Source organism: Notechis scutatus, chromosome 3 (assembly GCF_049901735.1).
Source record: "Notechis scutatus isolate UNSWTSFEM ecotype Mainland chromosome 3, rNotScu1.2, whole genome shotgun sequence".
In the NCBI taxonomy this organism is placed as follows: domain Eukaryota; kingdom Metazoa; phylum Chordata; class Lepidosauria; order Squamata; family Elapidae; genus Notechis; species Notechis scutatus.
In genome coordinates this window covers 38,392,306-38,415,145 of record NC_142011.1, presented here as the reverse complement: position 1 = coordinate 38,415,145, position 22,840 = coordinate 38,392,306, and the positions used below count along the sequence as shown (strand labels likewise).

Genomic DNA, 22,840 nt, shown 5'->3' with positions numbered 1-22,840 from the left:
TGTGTGAATTCAACAAAGTATACTTGCCTTGCCTTGATTGTGTTTCGGAAGGCCTTGAAGACCTGGCTGTTTTCCCAAGCCTTGGGCTAAGGTGATTTGGAGCCCCTTGCTGGATATTAAAGTATGTGTTCTGTTTGCTGTGCCAGATTCACCATCTTGTTGTTTTCCCTCTTTTCTAGTGTGCTTTTTGTTACATACAGTATGTTATGGTTCTTATTATATATTTTTTATTCTTTAGTATAATGGCTTAACAAAATGTTTGAACTCAGTTGAAATAGGATTTTTCATCCAGGATGTTAGAAAAACTGACATTTGTAGAATAAAGAAGTGCAACAGTACCAAAAGGCTTAGGAAACATGCTGTACTTTTTTTTCTTGTTTTGAAAATATAATGTAAGCTGAAACAATATTGTCAAAGCTATCTTTCCTCCCCACAACTGACTAATGCTAAATAGCAATGGTATTCTTCTGGCTCCAGCCAGCTCCATGGTTCCAACCGTTGATATACAAGATGCGCCAACCTAGTCAAGTGATTTCATCCCTTCAGCCATGAGATCAAGCTCATAGCACAATGTTTCATAGCGGTAGGCCATCCGGATCTGCGCCACGTTGGTCCTGGAGATGTTATTACCTTGTGGCCCATCTTCATGATAGTTCTTGCCCAAAATATGGAGCTTTTCCTGTCAAAGGGATGCAATGGGTCACACATGCATTCCAATCACTTTTTCCCTAATTTCTCCAGTTAAAAAAGGAGCTTCTTTTTGTTCCTCTTCCGTCTCTGTTATCTTTTTTCCTCCCTTTGATCAACTTTGTCATATCCTCAGGTATACAGCAACTTTATATATTCCTTTGAGATTTTCTAGTAAGCCTCATGGAAAGCCAGCTTGGTGTAATGGTTAAGGTATCTGCCCAAAATTGGGAGACCATGCATTCTAATCCTACCTTGGTCCCAAAGCCAGCTAGACCTTGGGCCAGTCACTTTTTCTCAGCCCTAAGAAAGAGGCAATATCAAACCACTTCTGAAAAGCCTTGCCAAGAAAACAGCAGGACTTGCCTAGGCAGTCTCCAAGAATCAGAGTTGAATGAAAGAAACATCATACCTCATGAGATAGGCCACACTGCAGGACACTGTTGCGTGCAATCTCACACATATCACAGGTGCTGAGCTTGAAGACTTGAGCAGCAATTGCATATTCTTCCATGAGAGGCTCCTGAGGAATAAAAAAAGTGCTGAAAGGACAAATGCCAAACATGCAGCCATCCCTTTTAGCCATTTCCCATCCATTTTTATAAACAAATATCCATGAAAGGGAACTGGCTTCCTACCTTAGTGTAATGGAATTGCATGGGATCATCAGTGGAGAGAGATACCATCAGTCCCTTCTGATGGAAATCAAGGAGTGGGTTTTTGGCATACTCTAGGAAGAGACTGTTGTTGCTGAGTGGGGACATGGCAATTGGGATTTGGGCTAAGAAGTAGAGATACTGCAGCACAGGGCTCTGGGGAAAAAGACAGTAGAACTGAGTTAGTACAGTCATGAAGCAAGACTTCTAATTTCCTGTCTGAGAGAATATAGGTTTGTTCTAAGAGAAAGTTGAATAATGTTTCTATCCCTCTTATGTTATTCATTACTTGTTGTTCAGCCCTTGAAAACATAAAAGTTCCAATCATTTCAGTTATATCCCCTCTTAGAAATCTATGATGGGATCTGAATACTAGAAAAATCTAAACATTTAAGGAAGCCAGTTGGACCATGTTTTCAAACCGAAGATGCAATTTTAGTGTATTACTATGCAGGAAAATCATACAAGCATTTTAAAAGGATGGCTTCTATCTGCTTTCTTTTTCCGATTGCTACAACTCACCTTCATCAGGTTCAAGCCATGAGAAATATTATCTGCAGTCATGAAGGCAGCCAGGAGGTGGGTAAGAGAACCAGCTTCTCCACAGTGAGGACGGAATAGGAAGGTGTTCATACCACGCTTCCTGGAAAAAATAAAGCAGTCTTTATGCGTACTGTACAACTTAGGTTAATAGGATAGGAGGGTCTGTCCCACAGAGGAATCCAGCTAATTAAGACTTTATTGGATACTAACACACACACACACACACACACACACACACACGGAGGGAGGGAGGGAGGGAGGGAGAGAGATTTCCTTCCATTTCAAAAGTATAGTGAGAGGGGAGCAGAATGCAATTGGACATCTACATTTCAGGGTAATTCAATAATCTTGACCTTATCTACATGTATTTGTTCTTTCTTCTGTAATGGATTTGGAATGAAGACTCTTAAGAACTGGATTTAATGAAGGGATCTGATTGATGCAAATACATTCTTGAAATACATTAGGCAATAATACACTCAATAGGGTTAGTGGGTGGATATCAGAATCATCAAACTTAAGAACATTGCTTGACTAAAGGGTTAGTAAAGGGAATTCAGAATATCAAAGCATAGTATCAAAGCATAATCCTTTGCAAGCTTACCGTCGAAGATGATTCAGCACAAGGATATTGGCATACATATAATACAAATAATATGTATAGGATGGATTCTTTTCATGGTTCCATTCCTCAGGTTTGGGACTCTTGGTAGAAAACATGTGCCCACTATGTTTGGACTCATCATCTACACTATCAAAACCAGTAACCTGCAAATAATAAGAAAACATTGTACAAGATGGCCATCTTCATCCAAGATGCTAAAATCTGATAGTGGTGTAGTATGTATCTTATTTCTTGTTATTCTTAGGGTCAAGAACCCCAATTTGATGAGTTGTTAACCTGCTTTAGTTAAGGATATGCTGCCTTAAATTCAGCCTTTTTGATACAGCACTATCCCTGGTCTCTGGCAAGCAGTTTTAAAGAGCATGCCCAGTTTCCAACCATGGAATTAGGATCATGTTCTTTGTTCTGGGCAGGAAGTACTCACATAACGTAGGAAAACACTCAGTTCCTTATTGTCCTGGGGATTGATTGTTGCTTGAAACACAGGCAGGAAAATGTTCTCCAGCATCTTCCCAAAGTGTGGTAGAAAGTTCTTTGCCTTAAAGACATCACTGAGGGAAGAGAGAGGAAAGAGAATCAATTCAGCTCAGTTCCTATAGCACAGCAGAAGCAAATGGGCTGAAAAGACAGTGTACAGTGAGGATGTAAAACCTGCTGCCTCACAAAAGTCTTGGATGTATCCCTGCCCCCACAAGCTTCTCCAGAAGTCATAGTTTTTATTACAGATTGTGTTTAGATGCCACCAGACTCAACAGAAATTATACTCAGCAGTTTACAATACGAACAAGTAATAAACACAAGCAATATAAAAATGGTAAATACTGTATCACAGTGACCATTCATTCCTTGATGGCTCCCCAGAAGGGACTGGTGAGGATTGTGAGGGTTGGGTTATGGGGGCTTAGTTTTAGTTTTTGGAGGGAGGTTGGATTATGGGATATGGTTGTCTGAACACTTCAAATTATTGCTCTATTTTTTTCTTTTTTTTAAACTGTAAAGCTGCCAGAGTCGTTCTGAAATTAAGCAACCTCTAAATGTAATCCTCTTTCTTCTTCATCGTTTTCATAATCATCACCACAATTGCCATCTACTTTGAAGATGGAGAGTGTCCCACAACATGAAGGTTGCAATATAAAAATATTGCTTGCAAGTCCCAGCCTCTTTTACCTCTCCTATGTGACTATTAAAAGATATTGGTAACAGCCCTAGAAAACTAAAAAAAGATTCATGAATTAGATTCAAGGCCTTGGAGTAACGGTCAGGATTTTCCATCTCACACTTTTCCTTAGTTATGAGAAATACATTAGGAGCTAGAGTTTCCTTGGCATTCTGAGAATGGCCATAACCAGCGAACAGCTGTCAGGTTTCATATACGACTGAGCAGTAAATCTTTGCTCTCAAGACAGTGAAGCCCTTATTCAGAAATTGATTTACTTGGCAGAAGTCTTTCAGATCTTATCCTTCTTGATTAGTCTTGTTATTTCAAACAAGAATGAAGCCCTACATACACAGATTTCTCCATGGTATAAACAGAAACCAAAAACCTTATATAAATGTGCCAAAGTTCACATTTTATTTTTTCCCCTCCTGCTCTTCTAAGTCAACAGATGCTTGACTAACCTAAAATTCCTGATATATAATAGTTCTATCTAGCTGGGAATGTTGCCTCACCCGTTTCATTCCTTATGCCACCTAGCAAGGGCATGAAGAAGCCCACAGAAAAGGTGGGCAAAAAGACAGCAGAATTAAACCCAGGACAAATCAGACAAGAATGTGTACAGTATGTGTATATATTGCATTTTAATTTTATTTTCTGTTTCTTCTAAGCTACTTTGCAATTGCTTTAAAAATTTAAATCAGGAACCCAATAATGACTTGCAACTATTAAAACCTAGCTAGAGTCAAAACTAATGAAAAGTCCAACAGTTCAGCCCAAGTTTTAATCTGTCTTTTGTAAATGCTAACCTCACCCTTTTGTACTTACTAAATTCTGGGTACCTGGATCATCCATCTCATATTGGGCGAATATACACGATGTTGGGTGAACCATTTAGCTAATTTGGGCCATTCTTCTGGTGAACATCCATAGATGGAAAGTCGTGGCTCTGCATATTGGTATTTGGCATCCTCTAGATCAGAGCCAACTTCCTGATAAATCAGAATTAAAAGATAAATTATCTGCTTCCAGTAGATTTCTTCATGCTCAAATTCAGACTCAAAAATATGTATATATCATGCTATCTAACCTTAATGATGGTAGCAAAATACTCGCCATTGATGGCATTTTCAGTCTTCAGGTAGAGATCACGCAATTCACTGGCCCCCACTGGGTTATACTTGGCATTGAACTTATCAAAGCGTTGGAAAGTCTGGCGGCCCTGCAGCATAAAGGAATAGTCAAGTACACAAAGCCATAAATGCTTGTTTAATATTATGAGTGATGCACCATTTGTATGATTTACCCTTAATTAAGTAATAGAAATAGGCAGAACTTACTGCATGTACATCAAGTGAATCCACAGTCAGATCAGAGGGGTGAAGATTGAGCTTTTCAAATAGCTGCCTCAGCGTCAATGTTTCCTCTTTGGATTTGTATACCACTCTTTCACGATCTAACCGGTACGACTTCTTAATAAATCGTAATAGATGCTTTTGATTCATGCAAGCTGCAGCATGAATATGTGTATCTACCTGTTAGAGAAGCCAAAGGTCAGTTGGGAAGAATACGGTGGTTACTGTTGGGAATCCCTCCCCCAAAAACCCATCATAAAAATGATATATGATTGGATCAGCCTGCTCTTCTCTGGTGCTTCCCTGTTATAAAAACTACAACCCCCAGAATTCATAGTAAACCATAATAAGGGAGCTCTTCAGTTGTGTGCATTAAAATCACACTAATTTCATTTAGAAAATTGGTGTCTAAAAATAGAATATGTGAAACAAATGAAATAATTGGGCATGTAGTTTAGCACATCCTACCTTCCTCATTTTGGAAAGTCAGAAGATTTTGAAAGGAATGAAAGAGGAAGAGAGAGACTTTTGGAAGCAGGAAAAAAAATGAATCTTGGAGATCAGAGCTTTGATATGTGTTTTTGCAAGCAGGAATAAGCAATACTGTCTTTGAGGGGTTAACATTTTGCTCATTTGTTCACACACATACATATTTCCAAAAATCGTGCAAGAATGATGCGTCTGAAATAATTTCTATAACTGCTACATTTAGGTGCAAATGTAACAATGTGAAAGTCATTGTGAGAAATCTCTCCAGCTTTTTTATTTGACATTATGCTTTCTGATAAGGAGATAATGTATATCCAAATCTCTCACCTTCCGACAATTATAGAAGTCCCGATGGGGATTGTTCTTCAGCTCCTTCAATTCTTCCATCTCATTCAACATCTCATGTACGTTGAACTTGCAAGAGAGGAATCGAAGTCTTCGGTGGGTATAGGTTTTACTGCAACAGTCAAAAAAGAGACCACATATTTTTCCATAAGTGTCCCATAGAGTTAGGAAAAAAACATAGATGTAAAAGCAAGAAAGCATTTGCCAGTATCACCACCATCTGCCAAGCATGATGGTCCCCACTGTTGTAAACTTAATAAATGACAGCTTATTGAAGCTCACATTTAAAACTGAACAGCCGGCTCATACTTGTTACCAAGTAGGGCAACTTGGCTCTTGCTTCTTGTGTCTACAGGAAAGACACTTCTATTATACAACTGCTGCATTCAGCTATAGATCTCAAATGTCAATATAGGGCAGTGACTGTGGAATTCTGGGAACTGAAAGTTACACGTCTTAAAACTTCCAGGGCTGAGAAACACTAAACACTGATACTGTATAGGGAATTGGTGGTGATTGGTTTACCATTACTTCTTTTAATTGCATAAAATCACTTTTGGGAGATTTTGCACATACGCACTTAGCATTTTTAAGCTGACCCAGTTTCTATATCAATGATCCATACCACAAGGAAGCATTTCTAGGGAAGACCATTTTTGTCAGAGCTTTCAGAGCCCCCTGAATATGACTATTAAAAATTAACAACACAGCTTCCTGATATTTTCAGATGGGGAATGCAAGGAAACCAAGCAAATTTCTATTGAAAACACTCTCTTTTCTCTCTCATATGTACTTTGGCTCCATCTACTTTGCGATACTCAGTACCCCAAGAAGGGTGAAAAGCTGCTTTTCTCCACCTCAACGTCTTCTGCTTTAAGACACTTACACAGGCCCCTTTGCTATAAGGGTAAGCAAGAAGTTCATGTCATCAATAAAGACCTCCAGGTTAGGATAGGACAGGTCCATGGGCTCACCCCTGGCAGCAGCTTCTTTGTCAGCATAGACATATGCCACCCCTTCCTTCATTTCTGTATGGTAGTTCAGATTCTTGGGAAGATTGTCAGATCGCCAAAGATCTGCACTATCCTTCACTGGTGAGGTGAACACTAAAATCAAGCAAAGAAACACTCAAGTGAAGATAAGGAAAGGTATAGGACCTATGCCAGACATCCAAATAAATGGTTTGTTTATTTATTTATTGATTGATTGATTTGATTTGATTTGATTTGATTTGTCAATTGCTTACAAGATACAGGTATAAGAATGAACATAGTTTTGAATACATGAGATAGACACTTATAAGAAAAATAAAAAGAAACAATAGGACAGGGATGGTAGGCACGATTGGTGCGCTTATGCACTCCCCAAATCTGTACAAATTCTACAAATCTGTAGAATCATTAGAAAATAACTTGATATTGGGGGGAAGATTCCCCCCCTCCGGTGATGCTTTCCTTGGTAAAAGGTAAGAACTTTTGCTGAGATTCTTTCTTTTGGCTTATTACATTTTGATTGTCTGACCAAAATATTTCTCTTTACCTTGCTCCTGCTTGTCTTTTTAATGTTTCTTGCAGAACTACTATATCACATGCTCAGAGTTGTTCCTATTAAATTATCTTACCACACAAAAAATCTACTACATGCTAACAACACCAGTGAATGAAACATATATTTGTTCCACCATGTAATCTTCATTCCCCTTTTTCACTCCCCCACCCCGATACATAGGTAAGCAAATAAGGTTGGAATAGTTTTGCTGAGGTTGCATTTGGTTCCGGGGCCTGAGTTTGACCATACCTGTATTGTGGCTATTCTAAAAAGTAAAGGGAGAATGAGATTAAATTCTGTTATCATTAAGGAACTTTGTACATTTTTCTAGTGCTATTGGACATTCAAGGTTTTGTCCATTTGTTTGCACAAGAAACTTGTAACAGAAATTCCATAAAAACAATTAAAGTTTAAATTACATGCAATTGGTAGGGGACATTTCAGTTCAGGGTTCAGGGGTTCACTTCTCTTTCATGTACTATAGAAGAATATCATCCGTATATAGGAAAATGAGATACTAGCATTTTCCCTTCGCATTAACTATAAACCCAGAGCTGCTTTAGCTGACTATCTGCCTACCTAAGATAGCAAAGTTAGGCATGCTTTAACAGAATATATTTGCTCAGTCAAAGATGACATGAGAATCAGACTTCTGTAATTCCCTCAGGAAAGTTAATCTCTTCCACTTTTGTACTTAATAGACTGGTCTCACGGGGCCTGGCAGAAATCACATCTCACTAAGACAGGGGTCACCAACCTTTTGGACCTCAGGGACCACCAAACACATAATTTTAAATCCCGTGGACCAGAGACCCAGGGAAAATCCCCAAAAAACTCTGCAGGAAAATTCCCCACCCTGTTTTCCTACTGATCGATCATTCTTTATTTGGGATCGCAGGATACCGTCTCCAGCTCTGTTCTCAGGGGGAGAGAGAGAGAGAGAGAGAGACTTTTGGCTTCATGCAAGGAAAGCAGCAGAAGTCTTTCTTTCTCTCCCCCAAACTCTGCCAGAAATGAGTCTTTTTGAGACTTGTCATGTCGGCACAGCCTCTTGGAGCAAGATGCCCTGCAGGGTCCCAAAGACTCATTTCTGGTAGAGTTTGGGGGAGAGAAAGAAATACTTTTGCTGTTTTCCTTGCATGCAGCCAAAAGCAGAAGAAGAAAGAAGCAGCCCAGTAGCCAGGCCAGGCGTTTGGGGCACGTGGCGCAAGTTCCCCCCTCCACCCTTTCCCCCCTCCCCTCACTACCTCGTGTTGTTCACAAAGCCATGTGTTCCCATGTATCCTGGATTAATTGCTTTGGGGGGGTGCTTTGGTGGTCTCTTCAGACCACCAAAATTTTCTTGTGGACCACCAGTGGTCCCTGGCCCACTGGTTGGTGACCACTGCACTAAGAGATGTGACACAAGACAAAAAGTATCTTCATCTTTAGTATTCAATCTCTGCACCAACAGATTTTTACTATTATTGAGAATCCGGTTCCATAATCACTTGGTATTTCTGCTTTGGGAACCACTTGTAGGGGAAACTGACTGGGCTCCCTCAAGTATTGTTCACTCTAAAGGCAACTCTGTTTATTCTGTATGGACAGCCCAAGTAGCCTTCTTTTCAAACATAGCTATATTTTCCATGTACTCTCAGCAAGGCTTGCCAATAAGAAGTTTATTCATAAGTTACCTGGCCACATCTCTTCATTGGGCTTCCATACTTCATTTTCAATTGTGCATAAGAACTGGGAAGGAGTCTTAGGGAATCGCTGGAAAGATTTCATCATATTCCTTTCTCGGATGCATAGAGCACGATACAGACCCTGGCAGACTAGTTCAAAGTCCTCCACAGATACCTACAATGTAACATATGTTAAGATTCCTAGTTCCAGATAGTTCATAATCATAAGAGCATAAGACACAAGAGTGGCTGAAAACTACAATAATCTATTATGGATCTATATCAGGGGTGGGCAAACTTTTTGGCTCGGGGGGCCGCATTCACTTTTAAAATTTGACAGACGGGCCGGGTCAGCACAAGATTTTTTGGGAATCGCCTCACCTTCCCCCTTCTTCTCCTCCTTCCCCTCCCCTCGGAGGCCCCTGAGTCAGGAGTTGCTACTGCCGGCACGGCTCCACGCGCTCCAGTCCCAAGTTGCCTCGGGAAGGGAAAGGCAAAAGGAAGAGCCGCGGCGGTGCTTTGCAACAGCAGCAGCGGCACCGGAGGTTCAGGCTCAGCGGCTCCTGGTTTTGCCTTTCCCTTCCCAAGGCAATGCAGGACTGGAGCCGTGCAGAGCTGCGCCGGCGGTAGCAACTCCTGACAGCCCCAGCCGGACACCTGAGCAGAGCCCGGGCAGAACTGCCTGTTGCTGCTGCAGGCGCTGCTGCGGGAATCTGGCTGCCCAAGTAAAGAACCGCACCAGCTCAGGGCAACTGTGAGGAGCAAGAGGGGAGAGGCAGAGAAGGAGGCAGAGAAGGAGGAGAGCACCTGGCCAGTTGGGGAGGCTTCTTGTGCTGCGAAAGAGGCGGCTAATGATCTCCGGCTCCACTCTGCTTCTCCAACATCCGCGCTGCCCTGTTCTGTGCGCCGGCTGCTCGGACTTGCTGGGCCTGACACAGAACAGGCTGGTGCCGGATGTTGGAGAAGCAGAGCGGAGCCGGAGATCATTAGCCGCCTCTTTTGCAGCACAAGAAGAACAGGGTGGTGCCAGACCATTGGAGAAGCGGAGCAAAGCCGGAGATTAGTAGCTGCCTCTTTCGGCGCAGAAAGCTTCCCCAACCAGCCGGCTGGTCTCTTCCTCCTCGGCCATACAAAACAAACAGACAGAGAAGGAGGAGAGCAGCTGGTCAGTTGGGGAGGCTTCTTGTGCTGCCAAAGAGGCAGCTAATGATCTCCGGCTCTGCTCTGCTTCTCCAACATCGGCACCGCCCTGTTCTGTGCGCCGGCTGCTCGGACTTGCTGGGCCTGACACAGAACAGGGTGGCGCTGGATGTTGGAGAAGCAGAGCGGAGCCGGAGATCATTAGCCGCCTCTTCGCAGCACAAGAAGAACAGGGTGGTGCCGGACCATTGGAGAAGCGGAGCAAAGCCGGAGATTAGTAGCTGCCTCTTTCGGCGCAGAAAGCTTCCCCCAACCAGCGGCTGGTCTCCTCCTTCTCTGCCTGTTTGTTCTGTATGGTCGAGGAGGAGGAGACCAGCTGAGAAGCACGCTGCCAGGCGGGGGCCACGCGGTGCAGGGCAATACGCCACCGCCCAGCCCTGGCTTGGGAAAGCAGTGGGCGTTCCCGGGCGGTGGCCTTGGCCCCGCTAGCAGGGAAGCAGCTGCCCAGCTCCGTGTTGTGTGTGCAATTTTTTTGCGCGCGGCGCGGGTCTCTTTGGCCGGCCCCAATTTTTTTTTCCAGAGGGAATATTTTTTTTTCAGAGGCAGGCCGTATTAAAATGACCAACGGGCCGGATGTGTCCCGCGGGCCGTAGTTTGCCCACCCCTGATCTATATGCATTGTGCTATTGTAGTAATAACAGTAAAGATGGAGTACATCCAATAAGACCCCTTGGTAAGACTTGTCATGGAGAGAGAGAGAAAGGAAAGAGAGAGAGAGAGAAAGAGGGGGGGAGGGGGGAGAGGGAGAGGGAGAGAGATTGTGTGTGTCTCCCAGTACTGACCAACCTGTAGATCCTTACAAATGTTAATATAGACAAGCACTTTGCCAAATTTGGAGTCACCCAGTGGATGGAGCATAGAAAATATGAGGTATTGAAGAGAAGGAGAGGGTGTAACAAATTTTTAAGGTGGTGAATTGTTTTGCTTTTAATCTTGTAGCCTTGCTTTGAGATTATTATATTCATAATGAAAAGTGGCCAATAAATATTATAGCAGCAGCCATCTTCTCCAATGAACCATCATCTGAGACAGCAATTAAAGGAAATCAAAAGATGTGATAAGATGCCAAATCTCTTTTATGACAAATTTTTCTTGGATTCAGATTATGTCATTCATAATATAGTTGCTGCTGCTAAGTAAAGTAAATAGAATGTATCATTTAAAAAAAAAGCCTTAGTATCTTTTCTTCCCTACTCCATTTCTGGGTTATATCCTTTGGGATTTAGAATGTGGAATAAGGATTGGGAACAAGCAACAGTAAGATACTTTTTTACAGTATTTTATTATGTTATTGTAGAGTGCAGTCTCTCCATTTAGTCAGAGATAGTTTCAGTTTCAAAGATTTTATAGCTATGTTATATACTCAGGACAAAACTTTATCTCAGGATATATATTGGCCTCCTACAGTAGTTCTCATGTCACAGGTTCCTATTCTGTCCATACCATTCTGCAGCTCTCTTGCCAGCTTACAGGGAATGACACAGGATAAAGTGTTTAATGCATATTTGAAAGTATGTATTTCTCCCTACATACTTTGTGTAATCAATAATCAGCAAAATTTCTTATTTGCAACATCATCTTTGCAATAGGGGTCTATAACACTTAGCTTTTCCTTTGTTTGCAATTTTTGCTAGACAGTATATTAGTCCTCTTATTATACTTATTATCCTCTATTTGCTGTCTAAGATAGTACAGTGAAATGTTTCCAAGTGGAAATTAGATTTTACATAATTTTATGTCACATCTGAAGCATCTGAATGGTGCAAAGAAGTAATAAAAGAAGGCTAAGACAGACAAAGCACAGGATCTTTAGCTACTGACCCCTGCGGCATAATCCCCTGTGATCTGCACACGCTGAAATTTGGGTACATCTTCATACATAGCAGTAGTAGAGATGACCTCATCTAAAGTGGACAGTTTTGTTGAACAGTGTGCAGCAACAGGAACAACCAACGCAATGGTTTTCAGCCGCAAAAGCATCTTCTTCCTGAGGGCCAGTAAAAGGAATGGAACACAAGCTCAAACTGTTCATATTTTGGCAGCAGTTTAGTTCATTCATTCATTCATTCATTCATTCATTCATTCATTCATTCATAAGATTTTTATACTGCCTAAATCCAGCAGGGCTCTAAGCAATTCACAATATTAACACTATAAAAACAATACCTAGTTAATAACTGTATTCTTATATCCTCAGACCTACTGAAACAATATTTATTTGTTTAAAATAAAGATAAAGGACCAGTGATTGTCTTTCAGTTTTAGATTTAAGGCAGATCCCCCGAGAAAGTGGCAAATGAATATCTCTTCCCAGGCCACTGGCACGCCCACCTTACCCAAGGAAATATTGACCATAGCCACGATCCAATTCCTGATCCTCTCTCTTGTTACTTTAAGAGGAGAAGGAGCAAGACCACATTTGGCAGAGTTAACTTCACAAAGAATCCAGCCCACTTCTTCTGTAAACCCTCCTAGTCTTGAAAGTCTTTTCCAAGCAGGAATCCATTTTGCTTATCAGAGTATGTAAGTGTATCTATAGCATGTGTACAGGTAACATAAAACCCACATAACTCCTTCTTCAGCCACATCTTATGACAGATGATTTCTGTACTGGTGAAATATTTGGAATGGTGAGTATGTGTTGCTGAATTTTCCTATTGATAAAATGGGTACGGAAAGAGATAGGTGGATTATTATTTGCCATTTTACTTAGCATCCCACACTAGTCCTTCTTGGCAGAATACTCCCTAATAGATTTGTGTTTTCCTTTCCTTTTCTTAGTCCACCCTTTCAAACAAAACTCTGCCTGCCTGCCCCCCCCTCTCTCTCTTCAAAAATGCACATGGATTTTATATGGAGTTAAATATAAAGCTGCTATAGTTTCATGTCAGTTTCTCTCTTAAAATAATTAGGTGGGACTGAAAGCATAATAGGTACGGAGAAAGATGGCTATAGCCTGGCACTGGCACCATAGCAGAGACCTTAGCCTTGCAATGTTACTTATCCAAACTTTCAGGACATATGCCCAATTCTCAGGAATGGGATTCAAATTTTTGAACAACCAGTTCTGTGGGCATGGCTAAGTTGGTGGGCGTGGCTTGGTGGTCATGTTATTGGCTGGGCATGGTCAACTCAGTATCACTCACATCGAGGCATGCCTGCCTGGCCTCTCATGACTGTGGGGATGCTGCAACAGTTGTAAGTGTGAAAAATGGTCATAAGTCACTTTTTTCAGTGCCATTGGTCATTCCACACAAGCAAAGTACTAGCAAAGGAGGGGAAAAAAACTCCAGAGAAGTTCCTGAGACAGGAAGTCTAGTCCTGCCAAGAATGTAATAAGGGTTAACGGAGAGGCGGTTTCTGTAAGCAACACCAGAATGTTTCCTTCCTGCCTTCCTTACAGGATTAGGCCAGTAATTTCTTCTAACAACTGGTTCTCCGAACTGCTTAAAATGTTAACAACCGGTTTTAGCAAATAGGTGCAAACTGGTAGAATCCCACCCCTGCCAATTCTCACCTTTTATCAGAAACATTTGTGTTGTCCTGTTTGATCATGTGATCTTGCATTTCATGATGTGAGATAGGGCAGACATCTGCCACATCAAAAGGAGAGATTTCATGCCGTTCTCCTTCATCCTTCACCTCTGAGGCAAAGACCAACTCTGCAAAGGAGCGCATGTCGTCATCTGTTTCTGTGGGGAAAAGGCAATAGATCAGTAGGTCATCTTAATCCATCAGATCCATCAGAAAGGTGCATATTAACTTTGTATATATCCTGGGAAGAGATCAACCTCTCAAATCGTAGTGCTAAGAAAAAAGCATGGAAATAGCGACCCATCTGGAAAAAAAATTGTATTGGTTATAAGGAGAACACAGCAAAAGAAGGCTGCAATAATCTGTGGAATATAATGTTGCTAGTGTTACAGAGTCCGTGTTGCTTGGCCCTCACACTAAAGAAATGGGGGTATAGAAAGCATTTCAAAAGGGACCCTTCTTAGTTCTTTGGAAAGTAAAGACAAGAAGGGAGATATACATATATATTCTCAGATTTGCAGGATTCTGTTAATATAACCTTATAGTAGATTTATACAGTCATTAAATGTGGCAATTGTTAAGTGAGATTTACCTGTACATAAAGCACTACAAAGAAAAGTTGCATTTCTCTTTTATTGATTATAGTTGATGTGATGGAGTGATGTGGGAACAGGTGGGGAGAAAACTGCTGAAACAGACAGTGATGAAGAACTAAAAACAAAAGAGGGAATTAAAAGATCAAAATGCAAAAATTGAAATAATTCCAACAATGCCATCTCCTGGCTATGTAGGGTAGATTCATGCTAACTGGTATCCTTGTTTTGAGGAAATAAACCACTCTTGAAAGAGATAAATAAAATCAACCTTAGTTTTAAAAAATAAAATATACTGCAACACTTCCCCTTTTCTTATTTAACTTTAAGGTTAAAATGCAAATATTCAGCATAGAAGATAAATTATAGAATTTCCTGTATTATTTATTTATTTATATTTATATCCTGCCTTTATTATTGTTACAAACAGCTCAGGGTGTCAAACCTTCCTCCTATTTTCCCCACAACAACAACCCTCTCTCAGTTTGGGCTGGGAGAGGGTGACTGGCCCAAAGTCATCCAGCTGGCTTTCCTAGGTAAGCAGGTCTCCCAGTTTCTAGCTTGGTAGTGGTACCACTTATGTCAATTGGCAAATTAGTCAAAAAAGAAATATCTCAAAGAAAATATAATATAATGTTTCTCAACCTTGGCAATTTAAGATGCGTGAGTTCAAATCTCAGAAGTCCCCAGCCAGCATACTAGGGAGCAAATTACTATACAGAGAGTCTTCATTTTCAACCTGTACTTAATTGACCATTCGTAGTTATGACAGCCTCACAAGCGGTGTTCAATTGTCCATAAAGCATTTCCAGTTCATACTACCACTTCCTCATGGTCACACAGCTACATTTTAGGCCCTTGGCAGCCTGTTCATACCTATGTCTGGCACCTCACGGTCATGTGATTACCATTTGCAATCTTTACTGCCAGAAAGTCTGCTTCCAGCCACGCAGCCATATCCAGGAGCCCTGGAGGTTTTCAGCTTATTCCCACCCTTCCTATCCATACATGAGAGCCTGTAGCACGAGCAATAGCACTTAGACTTATATACTGCTTTACAGTGCTTTACAGCCTTACAGAGTCAGCATATTGCCCCCCAATAATCTGGGCCCTCATTTTACCCACCTTGTTAGGATGGAAAGTTGAGTCAACCTTGAGCCTGGTGAGATTTGAGCTGCCAAATTGCAGGCAGCTGGCTGCAGCAGAAGTAGCCTGCTTACTGCACTCTAACAACTGCGCCACCGAGGCTCCTAGAATGGTTTCAGGACCTACCAGTATGCACAAAGCAGCCATGGCCCAGACATCTTTGGCCATGACCAGGAGACCTTAGCCTTTTCCAGAATCCAGGAGCACACAGTTTCCTTTTCTGTTTTTCTGTAGCTTCTGAGAGACAAGCACAGCGAATACAAGGTGTGGCCTTCCTGCATAGACTATTCTGAAAGTGGGTGCTATTTTTGCAATCTTAAAACGGAGCCTCCTAAAGGGCTGAGACTGTGTGTGACCTTGTGACTCAGTGGGAAGCACACTGAAAGCATCCAGGCACATAGCAACTTCGTACATGCTGGTAGACCTTGGAGCTGGCTGAAAGCTCCCATTTGTGACTGGGTGGGGAATTGACTGATGCCTTCTGGCCTGCATCATGTTTCCATTTGCCAGTGAGCCCTGGACCTCCCCCTGAAGCATCCCCATGCTTCACTTAACAACTGCAATTGGGTGATCCAGGAGTCATTGATTGCAGTCATTGAGCTAAGTGGTTGTGTGATCTTCACATAATTACTGAGATTGTGGACCCAACTGTGTCATAAGTCAAGAACTGCCTGTATGTTCTAAAGGAAAAATGTATTTTCATAAATATAAGCCTGAGATCTGATTGAAAGCTGAACTAAATAACTCATTCTATATCTTGCACAAATACAAAAAAACAAAATTTAGCATAACACATCACATCAAATTGAAATAAAATAAAAAAATAAAGAAGCAAATAATGTATCTAATAGTACATGTATTGACGGTGGCTAGAATAATATATGCACAATACTGGAAAAATGAAATCATACCTCCAGAAACAGAACTAATAGGAAAAATTATGCCATGTGCAGAATCAGAAAGATTAACTTTAGAAATAAAAGACAAAGGAGAGTCTAAATATTATAAAACATGGAATAATTGTTTTCAATGGTTATATAGCAGAAGACAAGGTAAAAATATTAGTAGTTATGATTAGATTAATTAGTAATTAATATATTAAATAAGGAGATTACAAATGATGAAATAAAATGTATATATGTATAACAAAGTTAAGTTGGGTGTATTGTGTTGTAGTCTCATAATTAAAATTAAAAAAAAATTAAAAAAGAAAAAAACTGAAATAAAGTACTTAATGCAAATTCCTGATTGTACATTTTTCCTGTGACTATGAAAATAGACATTCCCTGAAACAGTTGTTCTTTTCCCGTTACCTGGATTTCTCCAGATTTTGTTTTAAACTGCAATTCATTCATCAGAAGTTGGTGAGATGGGGAAAGGGGGAAAACAGCAAGTGTGTTTTACAGGCCTCTCTCCATGGGCTTCTGCCAAATTCTGCCAGCACATGGAAGGGCTGGAATTGCTGAACTGTGTACATTCATAAAGCCATCTCTCAATCATAGGGAGATGTACAGTATTGTACCTGTAGCCTGCATTCCCAACACATCCAAATGATTGCTAATGTATTGCACAACATTAAACTACAACTAATATTACCATTTTACAGTAGAGGTGAAGTAATAATCAGATGGGTATCTAATCTGTTGATACAAAGAAGCAAGAAGGCGATAATGCTTTGGCAAGAGATGGGCAGGAGGAATAAACAAGATAAGCATAAAATGTCATAATGATTAAAGAGATATGCTGGAGACGAGGTTAGTGACAGCTGTGTGCAATGCCAGCGACATTGTATATTGGGAATGGGCTAGAAAGAATGCAGCCATCTCTACTTGAAGACAAAAAATAGAAGATGGTAAGAGAGGCAGTCCTGTTCTGGATTTTTACCTCCTGCCTAGAGATGTTCTTTCTGTGTAGAGTTAGCAGCTAACGATACAGACAGTTGAAAAAGAGGACAAATGTGTGGGTGTGGGAGAAGACTCACTAACTTTTTAGCTTACTTGGCATCTATGTCAAAAATTACAGCAAAAATGCACACCCCAAAAAATACCTAAGCCTACATATATATGAAATCAAAAGACTGACTTTTCAATTGCACTTTTTTTTCCTACCAATCTTTATTTTCAATAACATATGATGGCAATAACGTAAAATTGTCCACAATGCAGTTTTCAAATTTCACAATAGAAACATATGATGAATCATGTGACCAACAGACTCCATGATCATAGATTGAAAGGGGCTGAACTGAAGGTAATTGCTGGAATCAGGAAATAAATTAAATAATGTAAATGAAGGCTGTTGACACTATTGACAGATGAGAAAAAGGAAGAAGTGGAGAATTTATAAGGTCACAATCTACAAAAGTTTGAGGAGCTACTGTTGTGAAAAATGTCCCTAAGCCCCACAGACAAGACAATAAAAAAAGCCAAACCACAACTATTTTAAGCTTTTGCCTGCCAGACCAGAAGACATGAAGACAAAAAGGGGCCCTCCTTTGTCCGGACATCTGATAAGCCCATTTCATTGTTGCCAAGAACCACATTCTACAACAATAGAGAAGCCCTAGCAGCACCATACAGAGGTGGATATGGAGATGCTGAACAGAGTCCACATTCAGCTCTATCAGCCATAGCCAGATAGCCAGACAGCTTTCTCCCAGGGTAAATTGTGCCAATGATGCAATTGACTAAAGTGATTTGTGACAAATCCTCACACTTTTGCCATCTATTTATGATTGTTTCAGCATTCTGGAGTCATGTGATTGCTATTTGCGACCTTTTCTGCCAGTTTCTGACAAGCAGAGTCAATGGGGAAAGCTGGGTTTGTTTAATAAAGAAGTAACTTACTTAACAATCATGGCTAGAAGTTTGTAAAATTGGATTTGATTCACTTAAGAACTTCATTACTTAGCAATGGAAGTTCCAGTCCCAATTGTGGTTATATCTCAAAGACTACCTGTATTTCAAATATCGACTCCTTGACAATACTTTCTTCAATACATTGCAGATGTTTCATTCTCACATATGCAATTCCTATTTTCAATAGGCAAACGTCCAAAAAACTGTGGCTTAAGCTTTCTGCATATTACTTTTTATTAATTGTTCAACAGGAAGAAAGAAAGAAAATTAACAAAGCAAATGAAGGCAAATAAATGTATCCAAGGTTAATGTTGCAGGATCCAATCTGGGTCAGTGACCAGAACCAATGGTTTAGTCTTCCAAGCTTTTGGACTCATGCTGGAGCCCATCCAGCACATTCTGGTGAGAGGGAATGTTAGTTCCCTGAGGACAGGCTCCAGCATGAGTGCGAAAGCTTGGAAGACTAAACTTCTGGTCCTGGTCACCGACCCAGATTAGATCCTGCATTAACAAAGCATTGGACGACATCATGGACTCCACAAGAGAAATTTAAATGTTTCTCAAAGACTCAGCCTGGGTAAGCATAAATCTGAGAGTCACATCACCAACAGTGCTTTCCACACATTTATTTATTTATTTATTTATTTGATTTGCCAATTGTTTACAAGATAATAAGTATAAGTGTATACATAGTTGTGAATACATGAAATGGGTACATATAAGAAAAATAAAAGAAGAATAAGAGAAACAATAGGACAGGGACGGTAGACACGTTGGTGCGCTTATGCACGCATTCTTCAAATATATATTGTATCTTCCAATGTATACCTTAATAGTTACGTATTCATAAATATTAACTGCACAGATCCTAAGACACCAATCCAAAGCTCTTACACGAGCGGAATCTCCTACCTTCAAAGATAAGTGTTGTGCAGAGAAAATCAATGAACTGGATATGAATATTTTCTTAGTAAAATATATATTTCACATATACTATGTACTACATGCTCCATAAAGAAGTTAGTAGATTTGCAATGCCTATTAATTCTTTTGAGAGAATGTTAATATTTCAATAGTTGCCTCTAAACAAAACAGTTATACTTAACAAAAAGTGGTATCTTTATTATTTCTCTGGTTCCCCTGCCGCTCTTTTTCTCAGCTTCCTAGCTGTTCCATGTTCATAATAAATTTCTGAGTAAACTCCCGGCCGGCATCGGTTAGCACATTTAATTTGCCCTCAGTTTACCATCTGACTCATGACCTTATAAATTTCTGCTCAGAGATGGGAGTGGAGTGGGTTTTGCTGAACTGAGTTCACAGTCTGTTCCATCTTTTTTCACATATTTGGTATCTATCAAATGACTCCTTTGGGGAAAATTAAAAGGCTTACAAACCCCTCATTCAAATTATTTTTGCCCCAGTACAATACTTAATTAAAAAAAAAATAGAAAATAGCTTTTATAGGTACAAGTCAATGTAGTTAGATTAGAGATTAACTCTACCTATCAACCTACTGGGTGTAGACCTACCTGGAATTTTCACCTGTGGCATTTTCTTACCACCTCAGTAAAGTTTTCAGGAACTGACTTTGGAATAGGCAAGTGGAAGAGTGAAGGTTCACAGCCAGCCAGTGCTCATTTTATTATTTATCTGTGCTCTTGTAACTCAACTCCTCTTCTCTAAAAGGAATGAACAAGTAAGCAACAGACTATTTAAAGCTGCAGTCAGACTAACTTTTCGCTGCAGCCAATAATGCCATGGACTTATTTAGGGTTATTTGAAATGTACATTGAAACCATCACAAATGAAATACTATGGGCAGCATCCTATGTAGGGCTCTGGTTGGCATCAATGGGCACTCATCTTTTCTACTTGAGCAACATTTATCTCTCTCTCTCTTTTTAGAGGAGTGCACTAATCTGCATGTGTGCCTCACTGTGTTGGCTATGTACCCCATTTAGCAATTTTTGAACCAAAACAAGATATTATAAACCCACATACTTACATATATATTATATAAATATTAATGATATATTCATACATATACATAATTTATTATGTAAGCATTTTTGCATTTTGCATATACCAAATGTGACATCTTGTTTTATTTTTATTATGCATTTGACAGATTCACAAAGCATGCTTATTCAAATGTTCAGTATGAACTACAGTATTAAAAACCATAATCAATAACCACAGTCTTCTTTCTCCGTAAATAAACACAAAAAATAATCAGGAATAATTGATGCCGAAGAGCCATTGCTGTAAAAAAAGGTTCTGCTTCCAGCCACAGGCATCCCATATGAAAGAAAATCTAATCTATAAAGTAGACTGGATTCATGCAGCACCCTAAACCAGGGGTGTCAAACATGCGTCTTCAAGGCATAGTCGCTTGATGTATCAGGACATCAGGACCCTTTGCTAAACTGGGTGGGAGTGGGGCCAGCACGTGACACATCCGGCTGCATGCTGCGAGTTTGACGCCCCTGCCCTAAACTATAATGAAGTCTGATGGAAGAGCATAGACTTAGCCGGTGACTGCCCATAATTCAGAGCAGTGTTTCTGGACCTTGACAACTTAACAGGTCTGGACACCAACCCAGAATTCCTCAGGCAGCATTTTTTCAAGGGACTGAAAAAAAATTAGAAGCATTATCTAAATACTAAATCTGTCGCCTAAAAAGGATACTTTTTTTTTCCTCTGAAAGGATATTCTGTCAGAATATGTCTAGACTTTCCCCCCCAATATTTTTATTTTATTGCTTGTCTTGAAGGAGAAGATCCCATCAAAGAATTTATATTGACTTGTTAGCCAAATTTTACTTTAGCATTGATTACAGATCAGCATTCTCCACTGTGCCCAATAATAATAACAATAAGATAACTTAAGGGCTGAAGGTCAGGGCAGATAGGAAACATAGTTCTCCTTATCGAAATCTTTGTAATCTGTGCTCTCCCAGCATCTCCTACCTGAGAATGTTGCCACAGGGACTCACCACAATATGATTGCAGATAAGATTTAGGGTTTAGAATCAGGGGTCTTCAAATTTGACAGCTTTAAGACTTGTGGACTTCAACCCCCAGAATTCCTTCTCCAGTCATGTTAGCTCAGGAATTCTGGGAGTTGAAGTCCACAAGTCTTAAAAATTGCCAAGTTGGAGACCCATGACCTGCAGAACTACTTTTAACTCCAGAAAATCTCTTTCACACCAGCTACAATTGAATACAGGAATCACAAGTTACTGATCTCTCAAAGAGGCTAATTATTTGTTGGAATTTCCTCCAATATTCTTTCATTTTGAAATGCAATTGAAATGCAACCATTTCTAAATCCTAGTGTTCAGGCCCAGCTCAATATGTTAATTTACTGAATCCCGGCAGTCCAGTCCCACATGTCATCCTTGGGAAGACCTTCCCAGCTTTCTCAATCTGTTTTCAGAAAACTATCTGCCCCCTATAGCTGGCGGTAAAAACTACATTTGCTTCTAATATTTCTGCAGTTAATGTCAAAGGTATTAAAACTGCATCTGAAACCAAGAATGACCTTCAGGCTTTACAGTAACACTAATTCCCTTTTGAGCTCTTGTGACCTCTTTTATTCAAAAAGACAGATGAAGTAGAGTCGGGTCATCAGAAAAAGAACAGAAAATGTGTGCAGAAATATTTTGGAGGTTGTGGCTTTGTAATAGAGAACTACAAAGATACAACATTCCCCTTGTTATCTATACAACCCCAGCCTTATCATCAGTTTAGGAAAGCCTGTGGCTCTTCCAGCAGGCTTCAGATGATTTAGTACTGTGCACTGACACTGATATTTTATTCTTGGTTGTATTCTGTATTTCCGTCCAACATCATAATATATATTTACTTAGTATCTTTGCTATTTTTTGGTCACTGCTTTAATATTTGTTGCTTAGAGTCACTTGGATGATTGAGACAGCTTATAAATTGAACTTATTTGATCCTTAGATAGCAACAATTCCCCAGTCTACATCTCATGGCCTAGAATACACATGGTGCTAATCCACATATGTTCTGTGAACTCACTGTAATTTATAAACCATAGTAAACTTTTGTTAATTGATCAACTACAGTGGAAGTGGTTGATCAATTAACAACAGATCCCACCTCTCCCCATCCTGCTCCTGCCTTCCCCATCTTTTAATTGTGCCAGTGTTTTACTTTTTGTACTAACTTGTTTTTAGATTTTACCTTTTATGATTGTAAGCTGCCCAGTTACCTTAATTTTACAAATAAAGAAATATTTGCAAATCCATTCTTACTTATTCAAAGGGTGTTCATCCCAAATTGTTAGTCATCCAGGTCATGGTTGTCCCAAAGGCCCCTTTTCTGGAAGCAACTGGACTTTCTTGTTTGTTTTTCTTTGAAGATGTTTTGCTTCTTTTCACAATTTGGGATGAACACCCATTTTGTTGGA

At 40.1% G+C, this 22,840-nt stretch overlaps 1 protein-coding gene across 1 annotated transcript; it reads right to left on the bottom strand.

Moving 5' to 3' along the window:
- Positions 1–347: 347 nt before the first annotated feature.
- Positions 348–20,088, bottom strand: AMPD1 (adenosine monophosphate deaminase 1). Its single transcript, XM_026675108.2, has 15 exons — positions 19,932–20,088; positions 13,789–13,963; positions 12,093–12,258; positions 9,081–9,246; positions 6,743–6,962; positions 5,839–5,968; positions 5,008–5,202; positions 4,758–4,889; positions 4,496–4,659; positions 2,936–3,062; positions 2,491–2,654; positions 1,866–1,986; positions 1,326–1,499; positions 1,100–1,210; positions 348–679 (listed from the first exon to the last, which is right to left on the bottom strand). The coding sequence occupies exons 1-15, from the start codon at positions 19,951–19,953 to the stop codon at positions 521–523; spliced, it is 2,226 nt and encodes a 741-aa protein (XP_026530893.2). The 5' UTR covers positions 19,954–20,088; the 3' UTR covers positions 348–520.
- Positions 20,089–22,840: the final 2,752 nt, after the last annotated feature.